This window comes from Lasioglossum baleicum, chromosome 10, assembly GCF_051020765.1.
Source record: "Lasioglossum baleicum chromosome 10, iyLasBale1, whole genome shotgun sequence".
NCBI lineage: Eukaryota > Metazoa > Arthropoda > Insecta > Hymenoptera > Halictidae > Lasioglossum > Lasioglossum baleicum.
In genome coordinates this window covers 9,689,011-9,701,888 of record NC_134938.1, presented here as the reverse complement: position 1 = coordinate 9,701,888, position 12,878 = coordinate 9,689,011, and the positions used below count along the sequence as shown (strand labels likewise).

General features: G+C 40.5%; 1 protein-coding gene and 1 long non-coding RNA gene across 8 annotated transcripts in view; one reads left to right on the top strand and one right to left on the bottom strand.

Moving 5' to 3' along the window:
* Mesk2 (misexpression suppressor of KSR 2) overlaps positions 1-12,106 on the top strand; it is a 58,188-nt gene extending 46,082 nt beyond the window's left edge. The window contains exons 6-11 of one of the 4 annotated variants that reach the window (XR_013009761.1): positions 1,023-1,311; positions 2,303-2,362; positions 5,934-6,209; positions 7,051-7,135; positions 9,652-9,773; positions 11,965-12,106. Coding sequence is in view for 1 of the 4 variants with exons in the window: in XM_076431876.1 (XP_076287991.1) it covers positions 1,023-1,311; positions 2,303-2,362; positions 5,934-6,209; positions 7,051-7,135; positions 9,652-9,696; positions 10,431-10,537 (862 nt within the window). In the remaining 3 variants the exon portion in view is untranslated. Of the gene's footprint in view, positions 1-1,022; positions 1,312-2,302; positions 2,363-5,933; positions 6,210-7,050; positions 9,108-9,651; positions 10,874-11,964 lie in introns of those variants that run through there. The other 3 variants (XR_013009762.1, XM_076431876.1, XR_013009763.1) reach the window with 3 other exon arrangements.
* The window catches only part of LOC143212763 (uncharacterized), a 69,343-nt gene that overhangs the window by 44,034 nt on the left and 12,431 nt on the right, over positions 1-12,878 (bottom strand). For all 4 annotated transcript variants that reach the window (XR_013009767.1, XR_013009764.1, XR_013009765.1 and 1 more), the window contains one exon: positions 3,890-4,027. This is a non-coding gene — a long non-coding RNA (uncharacterized LOC143212763). The remainder of the gene's footprint in view (positions 1-3,889; positions 4,028-12,878) is intronic.

Below are 12,878 nucleotides of genomic sequence, written 5' to 3'. Positions count from 1 at the left end.
GAAGTAGCTTTTATTTTATTAACGAATAACACGGACATTGTGAATGCGACAAGATGGATTCGTTTTTGATCAGACGAATGTATGTAGCATGTTTTCAGTCACAAAGAAATAATGTGACGCAATGGTCGGGGATGGTTTACAGCGTTCAATTAGAAGATTGACAGTGCCTACGACTTCCGATTAAGCTGGCCTCAAACAATCGAGGCTCACCTCGACGCACACGTAGCTAAACAGCGTGTTACAGAATAATTTAGACTGCAATGCAGATTTTCATGCAACGTGCCCGCGAAACGATTCCCGTTCGCGTGCCAAATCCGTAAAATTTCATGACGAGTCCATATCCGAATGTATTAGCGGTCAATCGATAGTGTCAGTGATACTTTAAGCCTGTTTTTATCATATCGACTACCGGGAAGGTAGATAATAAGGATGTAGAATGATCTGTCACGCAAAAATATCAAATTAATTAGCTTCAGGCTGAACATGTGATTGAAAACTTGAATTTATCGATCGGCACAGAGCATAAGGAACTGTGAAGAACTGAATTATTATTGTATTCCTACGTATATTCTAAATTGTTTAGATTTTAATGGGACACTTTGGTCTAATTCAATGACTGTTAGCCAATGGTTAGATATTCATCTTGGAATATTTGATAATTGGATGGTTTTTAGTTTTTAATTTATTTTTTAACTTGGATAATTTTTCTACGGGAAAACTTGGTACATATTAATGATTTTTCTAGAACTTATTTATAGCTACGATTTTCGAGAAACATTAAAACCTGAGATTCTGTGAACCTCGGATGTTAAAATGGTCGGACTTGTGGTTTGCATAGCTGGTTAACACATTGACTACCGCGTGACGCGTTTGCATACTCGTATAATTATTCACCGTCATTCAGAAATTAATTGTACCAACATATCGAGCCGTGCGAAATTCGGCTGAAATAAGAAAAGCGATGGGAGAAACGAAGAGAAGCTCAACTAGAAGCGTGGCTAAGCAAACATACTGTATTCTAGCTACGTTTATCCGTCCATGGACGAACTGGCAGAGCAGCTGCTCTTCGTCTTGGGCCATTTTGGCCTGAAGTCCATAATCGGTTTTGGAGTCGGCGCCGGAGCTAACATACTCGCCAGATTCGCTCTTGCTCACCCTGAGAAGGTCAACGCTCTGTGCTTGATAAACTGCGTGTCCACGCAGGCAGGTTGGATCGAGTGGGCTTATCAGAAGATGAACGTTCGTCACCTGAGATCACAGGGCATGACTCAAGGAGTCCTGGATTACTTGATGTGGCACCACTTCGGCAGGGTAAGAACCCCGTTTTTCTATACACGGTGCCCGGAAAGTTGCTGTGCACTTTTTCGAGAATTTACTCAATCATTATAATAGCAGTCAGAGGAGTAGGAAGACTAATTTTTATCCCACAATGAGCACACTTTTATTCCAAAGAATCGACGAACTTAAGCAAGCTACTGGAATATTTATTTTTAAAGATTTTTATTTTATCTTATCTAAAAATGTGACTTCGCTTTTATCAAAATTGCAGTGATAAAGTGTACAGTCTCTTTCAGAGCACCCTGTATACTGTAAATTTTAACGTAGAGGCTTGGTACTTGAATATTTCACAAATTTTTGTTAGAGTACGTTTTTAACAACAGAATATGTGCCGTAGGAATTTTGATTCTTAGTTTTCGCCCAGTAGCGTTTTGTACGACAACTTTTTCATAGTGTTTATCAGATTCGATATTGACTCACGTTTTTACACTACATCGCCAATTATATATTGGTTAATTGGATCTCGAGGAATCATTGCTACATAGACACCCGCAGTCGCGCGATTACGATAGACTCGGTATCGACCATTTAGATATCGAAGATCGTCTCGCAAGGTCTTCGCGACATCGATAGTTTGGAATCGAAACTTTAGACAGCCATCGAGTTAGAATCGATTATCTTTTGCTAGATGTTCTGCTTTCGATATGGAATCACCTGCTCTTCGCCTGCAACAATTGTTATAGCACACCCTGTACACTTTAGATTTAGTTATCGATATTATTGTATATGTACATGCGCTTTACCTCGATTGTTAGACTACGGACAAGGAGCGAGTTTCTTGAAAAATTCAGCTTTTCTCGTTTATTTCTATTTAAACGACTCGATGTTTCAATTAACTGACCGATATATTCATGATCTCACAGAAATATCCGCAGTCTAGTCAATGATTAATGTTTCAAATTATAGAAATTACCGTATCTCGACCGCTTAACCGTATTTGAAGACGTTAATTTTATAATTCCAGATGATTCCGTTTAAGCGACATATTATGAAGCAGAATAAACAATATCATCTTTCCATCCTTGTAAGTCTTAAATTAACACGATTTCAAGATTAGTCACCAATCATCGACGAAACCATGCAATCATTCTGTTCGAGACTCTTCTGGTGTACAGGGTGTTACAAAATACCTAAACGAGGGCAATATAGTGTTTGTTGAATTAAGTTGCAAAGTACTTTGTAAGTTTCAAAATCCGACGTTAATGGAGCTGCAGGTTCTATCCATCTTTTGTTTTTCTCTTTATTAATGATATAATTCCAAAGAAGTGAATCTATTTCTTGATTACAATAGAAACTATTGCATTTCATAATGAACGCGAACGTCAGGAAGCTCGAACAATTCGAAGCCATTAAGCGCACGTGAAAGGACACTTAGAACACCGTTTCCAGACGTCAAAGTGACGATTAAGGTTACCGAAAATTGAATTTATACACTGCATTGGACGGAAAGCAGTATAGCGAGAGCATTTATCATTCAATTTAGCGAGTATTGTTCGTCCTCAGAGTGGGTAACCTATTTTGAACACCCTGTATGTCGTCGTGGAGATCGATCCAGTGAAATAATTACACCAATCATAAAGCTGCTGTATCCATCCAAGGAACATTAAGGAACTTTTGACAATTTGAAAAAGTATATTTCACTTTTATTTCGAGCACTGCTTTCAATAACTTCCACTTCCATTCCTGTTAATATTGAAACGTACTAGTTAACGGACACTGAATTTCAATAGTGCAGAATCGATCGAGTGCGGTGATACAAGCAACAAAGTTTTCGCAACAGCAGCGTTCGTCGCATGTGCGCATAATCTATTTATCTCGTGCTCCTTTACGGAACACTTGCGCATACTTCGACAACGAGGAACGTGGAGATACGTATTAGAAACTTTTCCGTACACGGGCAACGTCAACGAAAAAGTTTCTCCCTGTTCGTTCGATGGATACACACAGCTAAATGCACACATAAAAGTAGTTTCATGTATAAGGAAGCAGGCGATAACTTCGGCGACGACCTGCGAAGCTTTGTCGAGGTTGCTTGACGGAAAAGCTCTCTTCAGAATGAGCAGGCATTAACACGTTTAATGAGCTTTCACACCGCGAAGTAGACACAAACCGACCACAGTAAAGATTAAAGGATCGAAGCTGTTCGTTACGAACGTGCTTGACAAGATCTGATTAGGTTAATGTGTAATTTGGAGAAGTGCTTATGATGGATTGCATCGTGTGAATGGAACATTCACACAGAATATTTCAAGCAAGCATCAAATGTATTTTCTTTTCGAAAATTCTGTAAAGAAATATTAGGTTGGAGGGAAAGTTCTGTCGTATTTTGAAGAAAACATTTGGATCAGTTTATAAAAATATATGTTTAGTATTATTCAATGATATAATTTCCATTATTTGTAACAACTCACTAGCAACATGTGTTCTTGATTTACAAACAAGATTACCTGCTCATTTAAAATACGACAGAACTTGTCCATAGAAGCTGTCTGATAAAAAGGAGATATATTGTACGTTTTCTTGTGTACACCTGAAATAGTTTTCCACTTGCCTTTTAGAAAATTAAACTGCTTTCTTTCGCGTCGTTGATCTTCGAAGCTTTCTTTCGTCCGCCATTGTAGGTCGGTAATTTATCGACGACAGAGCCGGGTCTGACGAAGGCTTACATCGTCGAGTGTTTCCATGGAACCTGGAAAATTGGATTTAGGGGATTAACGGCAATTCTCGTGCTCTCATTATGCAACACGTAGCTTCTTAATAGAGTTACCGCACACACCGTAGGAAATCGCACGTTGCGGGGGATTGCGGGGGGTGGATATCGGCGTAAACGTCATTGGACGCGGGAACGGAGACGAAGAGAAACGAACTTCGTGAACGGAAATAAGAATCGTGCCTCCAGCACACTCCTTCTCTCCGCATTCCCGTTTCTCATTTAACCTTTTTTCTTCCACCGACCAAGGCTAATGATAGGTCTTCACGGTTGGGTTTTGCTTTGGCCCGTTGCTCGAGGAAATAGGACCGTAAAACTGGAGATACAACCTGGCCGGTGGAATTTTTTCGGTCCAAATGGAAAATCGTGAACCTGTCCGAGAAACCTCGATCTTCGAGATCCTGTCGAGGAGTCTCCAGCAGGCTGCGGATCTTTATGCAAAATAAAAATTGTTCGAGTCAATTGTAGGAAGCAGAATATAAATGAAAGTGTTTCCTCTTCTAATAATTTTCAGAAATCCTTACAGTTTTGTATCTGACCAATCCATTTTTGTCATAAATGCATAAAATCCGCAGTCTAGTCTCGAGAAAGTTAAAAAAAGTCTCCGTACGCCCTTTAAAATGAAGTAACTTTTGGAAAAGTTGACTAAACGACTTCAGCTGTTTCTATTACTTAGATTAGTTTAATGCATAACGTTTAAAAACGTTCCATGAAAATTGCAATACGTATTGATACTCGCAGAGACTACCGTTCCAGTAAAAGACAGATTCTTCGAATTATTTGAACAGTTCCAGTCCTTTTTGCACTATCGCGTGTGCTGTCAAACGCATGGCATCTGCGACATTTCTCAAATCAGCAATTTTTTGTAAGGAGATTCTTTTCAGCTTCGGTGTCGCTTGGACACATTCTTTTCTTCAAGCAACATTTTTATTCTTCGGTCTTTCCGTTTTGGTAATGGATAAACAACAGTTTTTATTTTTAGGCGTACTGTATATCTGTCCTAGCCATGCACAATAGTATTTTGTACCTCACAGATACAAGTGATACTTCTGTATCTAATGACAAACCTTTTGCTAGCGGTAGTACCATAAACAAGTAGCACGAAACGAACGAACTCGGAAAATTTGGGTGATATGTCCGCAAATTAATTCTGAACGTTCTAAGCCAAGGCAAAACATGATCTTCTTTGCAAATATAAATCTTCCATTATTTGGTACGTTGTAATGGTCAATGCATTCGCCATAGGAGAAGCAGATAATTCTCAGTGACCAGTGAATATCGCAAATTGATCAATAGTTTATGAATAAGTTGCAGATTGAATACATTTATTGTGTATGCGAATATCTACAGCACAATGAACTAGAAGCTTCATTAAACTGAACAAACCTTTCACTTGTTTGCAAATTATCGAGTCCTGAGAGAGACGTGTCTATGCAGCTGGTGCCTTTGTTAAAATAAATGAACACGTTGGCTATTGATTCGATAACTCTCATTTCACAAATTGGAAAAATCAAACCTGTACAAATAATTCCAAACAATTTTTTTTCTTATTTACATTGGTCACATTTTAATAGACTATCATTTTGCTATATCTTCCAAAACACATTCAAATCTTTTTAACAAAATAAGTATCGCTGCTAAAACTTTATTCACGGTAAATATGAATCATTTGAAAGAATTCAGAGTGTTAGAAAGACTCTACTGTTCGCATACACAGGGATTAGTCCTCAAAGGATTAGCCTAGAGCCCTAGAGAATGAATTTGCAACGAACAAGAGGGTTTGTTCCAACGAACACTGTGCGCGCTTAAATGAATGTCACTGTTCCGATCACTATGTCTGTACGATCGATCGAGGCGGGAACACTGATTGGCGAACATGTTCTAGGGTACGGAAGAGAGGAACCATGACCTTGTTCAGGTGTACAAAAACTACTTCGAGCGTCACGTGAACCCAACGAACTTGGCCCTGTTCATCGACAGCTACATCCGCCGCACGGATCTGAACATCACGAGGGAATTAGACCCGATACGCAAAAAGGACGACATACCTACCACGCTCGTCGTACCTGTCATGAACATCACCGGAGCTCTAAGCCCGCACGTCGACGACACCGTCACGTTAAATGGTCGATTAGACCCGACGAACAGCTCTTGGATGAAGGTACGGAACAGTTGACAGCATTATCTCTTACATACGTCACTGGCGTGACTAAAGCGTCTTCTCGTTACGAGCACGCTTTGCCTGTCTCCTTATAATCGCGACCTTGCCCCCACCACAGCCCGAAACTGATGGGTCAGTAAACAGTGGTTGGCCCAATTATTAGAGCTGCCTCCAACAATCGACAATTTACATTTAAATAATTCATTTTGAATGGATTCAATGAAATAATCTATTTTTTTTGTTCTGGCAACGAACATGTTTCCACACAATAAATATTTTTGTGACTTCCATACATTGTTTACATGGAGCAGTCAGTTTTTATTTAATTCCTATGTCCTACATAAATTGCTGAAAAACTTTGCTAGCTTCCAACAATTGAACATTTTCTGATTTTGAAATTATGCGGGAGAATCGTGGTGTTACATGAACCTCAATTAGCTTCTCAAGACCACTTCCCCATTATGAAAGCTAAATACGACCTTCCATTATCAAATCAAGTGGAATGCCTGCACTACAGGTCGCATGCATTCGTGTCGCATGTGCATATCTAAAATCTTGCTAAACGAACACTTCGATCAATAAAATTTCACTTTTATTCTTAGCTTCACGTCCAAGTGCATTTTAATTTCGATGTTTTCCTAGGTATCCGAATCAAAATATACAATGCAGTCTTGATTTTAAGTTGTTCACAGTTTGTAGTCGTCGCAGCTAAGAGGTCGAGCAATTTCTTTCTTTGATTAAAATCTCTAAATATTTCAGACTTCGTGAAGATGTTAGATAATGATATTAGATGTCCACCGTATAAAAGGTTGAATACTGACCCGTTTGCTTGAATTCGCAGATTTCCGATTGCGGAATGGTGCTGGAAGAACAACCAGGCAAAGTAAGCGAGGCTTTCCGACTGTTTCTGCAGGGCGAAGGATATGGTAAGTGAGCGCCCTGGCGAACCACACTTTAGCCATTACTTATCGGATTGTCAAATGATTACTCCCATCGATCGTCACCGGTATAAACGAATCGCGCCATGTTGCCCCGTAGGGGAGCACGCAAAATCACCTCGACTCGAGAATAAGAACAAACACTCTCCGTTCAAACTACCACAAGTCTAATTACGTAGAATCGTTCACAATTTACATTAATCAGCATCCGATATCAATTAGTCAACTATTCTCTCAAGCATGCTCGACTCATCACTACTAGAGAAAAAACACGAATAACGAAAGCTCGAAAGGGGGAACGTTCACGTGCTCTCCTACGAAACCACGAGAAGAAAACGAAAAAGAAAAAAAAAAGCAAGTGTCGTAGATCACGTGGATATCCGTAGGCTTAAGTTCGTTTCATCGATCGCTGCGTGTCACGAGTATCCGTAATATTTGGCCTACGAACTTGACTCGACGCCAGCCGTGTGTCAATACACGAAACCAAAAGAAAAGAAAATAAAGAAAACAAGAAAAACGAACGAGATCGTTTGTGGTCTGACCGGGTCGAACTGAATTCTTCATCGGGACGTTTCCGTGTCAGTCGGCGTGCGATTATCGAACTTGTAAACGAAGAAGTCACGCTTTGTAAATTAAGTCACGTCGACCATTTTTGCCTTCGGGACCCGCTAGCCAGCTCGGTGGTTGTAAGCTTTACCGAAAGCTCGATTCGCCAGAGAAACTGCTGTACTTTTAGTCGAGTTGCGAGTAAACGTTGTTCCAGCTGTCCCCGAGATCATGGAACGGAGAAGGCGAGCTATAGTTCGTTCCCTTTTTGGCGTGGCCGTTATCTCCCGCCATTCACGGTCCTATCCGCTCGGGTTACTCTATTATTTATTCGTCACACGCTGAACGTTGTCCTGAACGCTTTAGGGTATCAGCATACAGAAATGCGGCCGCAAAAGTGGTATCGTTTCGCCGATCAAACGCCTGGCCCCCCGCCCGGCTAAATCGAACTTTATTATTCTTTTTGGCTTCTTGGTCACAGAAACACGATAGCACTTATCACATGACACAACGCTTTAAACCACTATCGCCCAGTTGATAATGTAGGAAAAGAACGGTGTATATTTATCGCGAAGCATTTTGTCGGCGCAGTGCTTTTCTGCTCCCTCTATCTCTCTCTCTCCGCTACCCCCTGCCCCCCTCTCTTAAAGTGCATATTATATATTGTTGATCTCGACTGCTCTCCCTCGCCCCACCCCCCTCTTTTCTCTATCTCTCTCTATCTATCTCTCTCGCATATGACAATGAATTTATTATTTAATTTATGTGGGTAGGTATCTTGTGCGTATGTTAGTCAAGTACGCCCGTGTTGTTCTATTTAACGTAACTGTTCCTGTCATGGATACTGTCGTTAACTTAATTGTTGTTACGAATCGTCTCTGTTATTACGTATAGAGTTTTCATGTTATACGAAAGAAGAAACAAAAACGAACAAAACGGCGCGACCTTGTTAATCCTCGATGCACGTTGAGATCGTCGCAACACACGCTTGACCGATGATCGTATTGTACTTGCTCTTGAAAATTTGATCCCGATGAAATTGAATTCGATCGGACTGGCTCGGTTCGATTCGACGAGTTCTCGGGTTACATCGAGACTTAACATCGTCTTCGATCATGTACTTTCCTTCGCTGGAAAGCCACTGGCTCGACTTGATGAATAAAAAGAGGTTTGAAAAAGGATTACACGTTGAATTCATCACTTTTAGTCTCACCACCATAATCGCCATCTCTTCGAGAGTTTCTTTGTTTTTCTATTTTTTTTTTTCTCTCTCTCTCTCTCTCTCTCGTTCTCCTATTTTTTGTTTTTTAAATCGATCATCATCTGAAGGCAAACTAAGTATTAATACGAACGAAAAAATACATGTTCACCGACTTGCGCCTTTATTTCCCACGCGTCTCGGATCGATCGAGTGGTACGTATATATTACTAATTAGTCTGTTCAAGCTGGAGTAGTGTCCTAGCGAGTAGTGCCCTTAGGCTTCTTAGCTGTTTTGTTTGCTTCTCGGTTAAACACCGAAACACCGTGAATGACGCTCTGTAGTGTTTGTAGGCGATAGTCTCGAACCCGCTCGTAGTTCCAGTAACTCCTTCGATCGGTGTTAGACGACTTCCAGTCTGCGCTTTTGCTGTTCGAATCTCCAACAGCGACACTGTTTCACGAGACTGTGCGACTTGTTTGCGACAGCAGAAGTGTTCGCGACTTTCGTCCATTTTATTAATAGAATTCTAAAGCGATGTGTACTCATTGTTCGAGCGAATTAATGGACGAGGGTCGCCGCTTACCTTTTTGTTTTATTTCTACTGGTACACGACAATTGGCCTAACGATGCATCGCACCGAGAATGATTTTTTCGATCAGATTGTGTTGAATAAAAGAACGTCCGCCACGACCACCACCTCACCGATTCTTATGCTTGGAGTCTCTAAAAGAGAATTTGTTTTTTTATGCGTTTTAGTGGTGAAATCCTCGCGGAAGCCCGTCACGCCGACAACACCCGAAGGTAATTGTAATTAGGAATTGAAGGCCGCAAAGGAGTCAAGCGCGCAGTTGGTCGGTTAGGCCACGTCTATGTGTTAAGTAAGTCGGAATTCAAACTCTTATCGGGAGCTACTAACCGACGACGGTCTCTCTATCACGACTAACATGCCTTGGACAGCCTCGGGCACAGTCCCGCAAGGATTATCTGAAAGGCAACTAACCGCTCCTCCTTCTCACATTACTAACATACACTGTCTACGGACGTTTGGGGTCTATCCCCGCGGACTTACTGAACTGTGCTTCATCAACTTCTCACATGCATCTATTAGAGTCGTCACCTCCCCTCACGGTTGCTTACTTTCGAGAACCAGGAAATTATAAACTAAATATTACAATAGGAGCACAGCCCTGACGTTAGGCCTGTCTTGCCTAGCCTAATGTTTGCGGCATCTTCTCATTCTGACATGCACCTAATTCTCTTTTTACACGAAAAATCATTCTAGTTTTACGCGATATATGTATTTTAATGGCACGGATAAGATCACACTTGTTTCTCTTCTATTTGAATCCAGTTCTTTGGAGAAAAGGATAAGTATGTATATATGTATATTCTATTGTGTATACTAAATACGTTTAAGAAAAAGTGTTCGTTATAGTGTTATTCAATGATTTGTAAATAGAGAGTTAGGTATATTGTACGAAATGAGTATTGTACCAATTCTGGATTGATCCTATAATAATTTTTAGTTTGCATAGTTTCTAGTTCAACGGTTCCTTCATATCACTCGTCTTCATTCATTCACGATAAATCCTCATCGACCGAGGCTGCTCATCATCATCTGCGAGGTGAAAAATGGACCTAACATGTTATGGACTCTCGTGGCTCAAGTTAACTACCATACCGACCTGCTAATCACACATTGATATAAGTTCTCTTCTTAAGTAAACTTGAGTTAGACTTCAACTTCAACGAGGTTTCAGTTCGACGAAGATACTAGTCTGGATAAGATCATGATTCGTATTGAATTAAAATAAAAATACAGTGGAACCTAACACCTCTTGTGTCATGTGCATAACGATTTGGTACTTAGTATACTATTTTATCATACAAATAGTCATTAAATATAATTATTACGAGCAAGGATATAGCGATACTTGTAACGCATCGATGTCTGCAATAAATTTTTACGTTGAAGAAATTTTATTCTATTATAGATGATTCAGCAGTGACGAACACGTTCTCGACGTGGTTCATCCGTTGATACACGCCCCGTCGTGAACGTGTTAATGTGTGTCTACAGACTATATTTTATATTTAATCACAGTTTTAATGAAGAATTGAGAATTCCTTACCATAAAATCACAGTATATTTTGTAACTTATTGAGTTCTTAATACTTTTAAACGACCAATTCCTTCAGAGCTCTAGAAATTGTGTTTGTTATAAAATTGTGTCGTTCATTGCTATAAAGGCCTGTGCCAATTTCGATTTTATTTCGTGCTATAATCGATATCAACCCCCGTTGATAACGTCACGGTAGAATTCTAGAGGCTCGGAAAATATTGCCACGATAGCGTATAGTATGTCAGGTCTATTCGACTTATACCTCGTCCGTGTTCTCATGGTCTCTTATCAGTAGTTGGTACGAGCTCTCTTTACCAATCGACGATAAATCAGAGACCTTCCCGGAGAATACATCCTTTCGATATTTCCAACGAATCAAATCTGGTGGCTGTTCGATCGAGAAAAACCAGTAAATCTCTCTTCTCGTAGCAACGTTTGCTATCGATACGACACTGTCGACTAACGTATACAACACACTAAAAAAAAAGTGCAACTTCTCGAAAGACTCGCACCTACTGGGCAGTAGAATAGCAAAACAAAGATAATCGTGCTACTTCACATGCCGTCGCACATGAAACAATCTCACCGACACACAGAACTCTACCCGTTACTATGCATGCGCGCCTTTCTTTGTCTTCTCAGTTCTTTCGTTTCTTTTCCCTCACGTTTGTCGTCTTTACGTTCCGACGATCGTGTGCTAAAACCTTGTGTCTTTATCTACTGTGTCTCTCTGTGTATCTCACGTGTACGCCTCCTGATTGCTATAACGAATCCGAATCCGATCTTTTCTTTTCACTGAATGGAACATAAACGTGGGTGTACCGTTCGCAAACAAAAAAAAAACAGAAAGAAATCAAACGAAAAACGTAGACCGTGGTCGAATGAACAGAAATCCCGATCACACCGATCGCTCTGACTTGGTATTTTCTTTTATCTTTCTTTACAGTGGCACCGCTCTCACCACTGAAAATGGCCGACTACAGACTGGCTTCCCTCGAGGAACTGAACCACGTGTGCATTAAGAAAATCGACCGGCCCACCGCGACTATACACATCACCGAGAATCCCATATCGGAGGCGGTCGTTTGCTAAATCCTCATCCGGAAACCACCTTCGCCGTTACCACTCCCCATTGATCGTGTTCTCGAACGACACAAGAAAGAAAACAAAAATAGCAAGAAAAAAGAAACACACAGAAAGAACGAGAAAAAACAAACAAACGAAAAAGAGACACGCAAAAATCGAGAGCAACGCGTCGAAAATCTCATCGAGGTTTCGTCCGGGCAACGATCGACGTGGCACTAAACGTTCTCGTTTCGGTTTTATCATAATTTTTCTCTTTTATATAGTTTTTAACGATTCGTTTGACTGTAACACTATCCTCTACACCCACCCCCATCTTTCCCACAACCATCCTTTATTTATTAGACACCGTTAAGATTACGTAGAACAATTGTTTCGACGGTAAACAAGACTCTGTAGTTCTAGTTTTCCGTTGGTAGTCGGTATTACTTAAATAGTTTCTTACTTGTTTTTCGCGTATAAGAAGTTACGTTTCACGATTGAGAATCGTTGTTTGTAAGTACAAGGAGAAGCAGGTGATTTTATCGATTGGATCACGTTGGATCGAGACGGACCACACGGTGTGTCTCTTACGGGACTTTTAAAACAAAACCAGGAAATTCGGATTCGCAAACCCCGCGTAATTCATAATTTTAACTCGCAACGGCACTTTTTTGCGGTGACACACTCGAAGAATTTTTACTGTTGTTGTTTACGGAATATCTTTGTTCACACGGAACAGCGTATTTTTTTAAACGAACAATACGAACGCCCCCCACTTCCGCCGACACCATACGA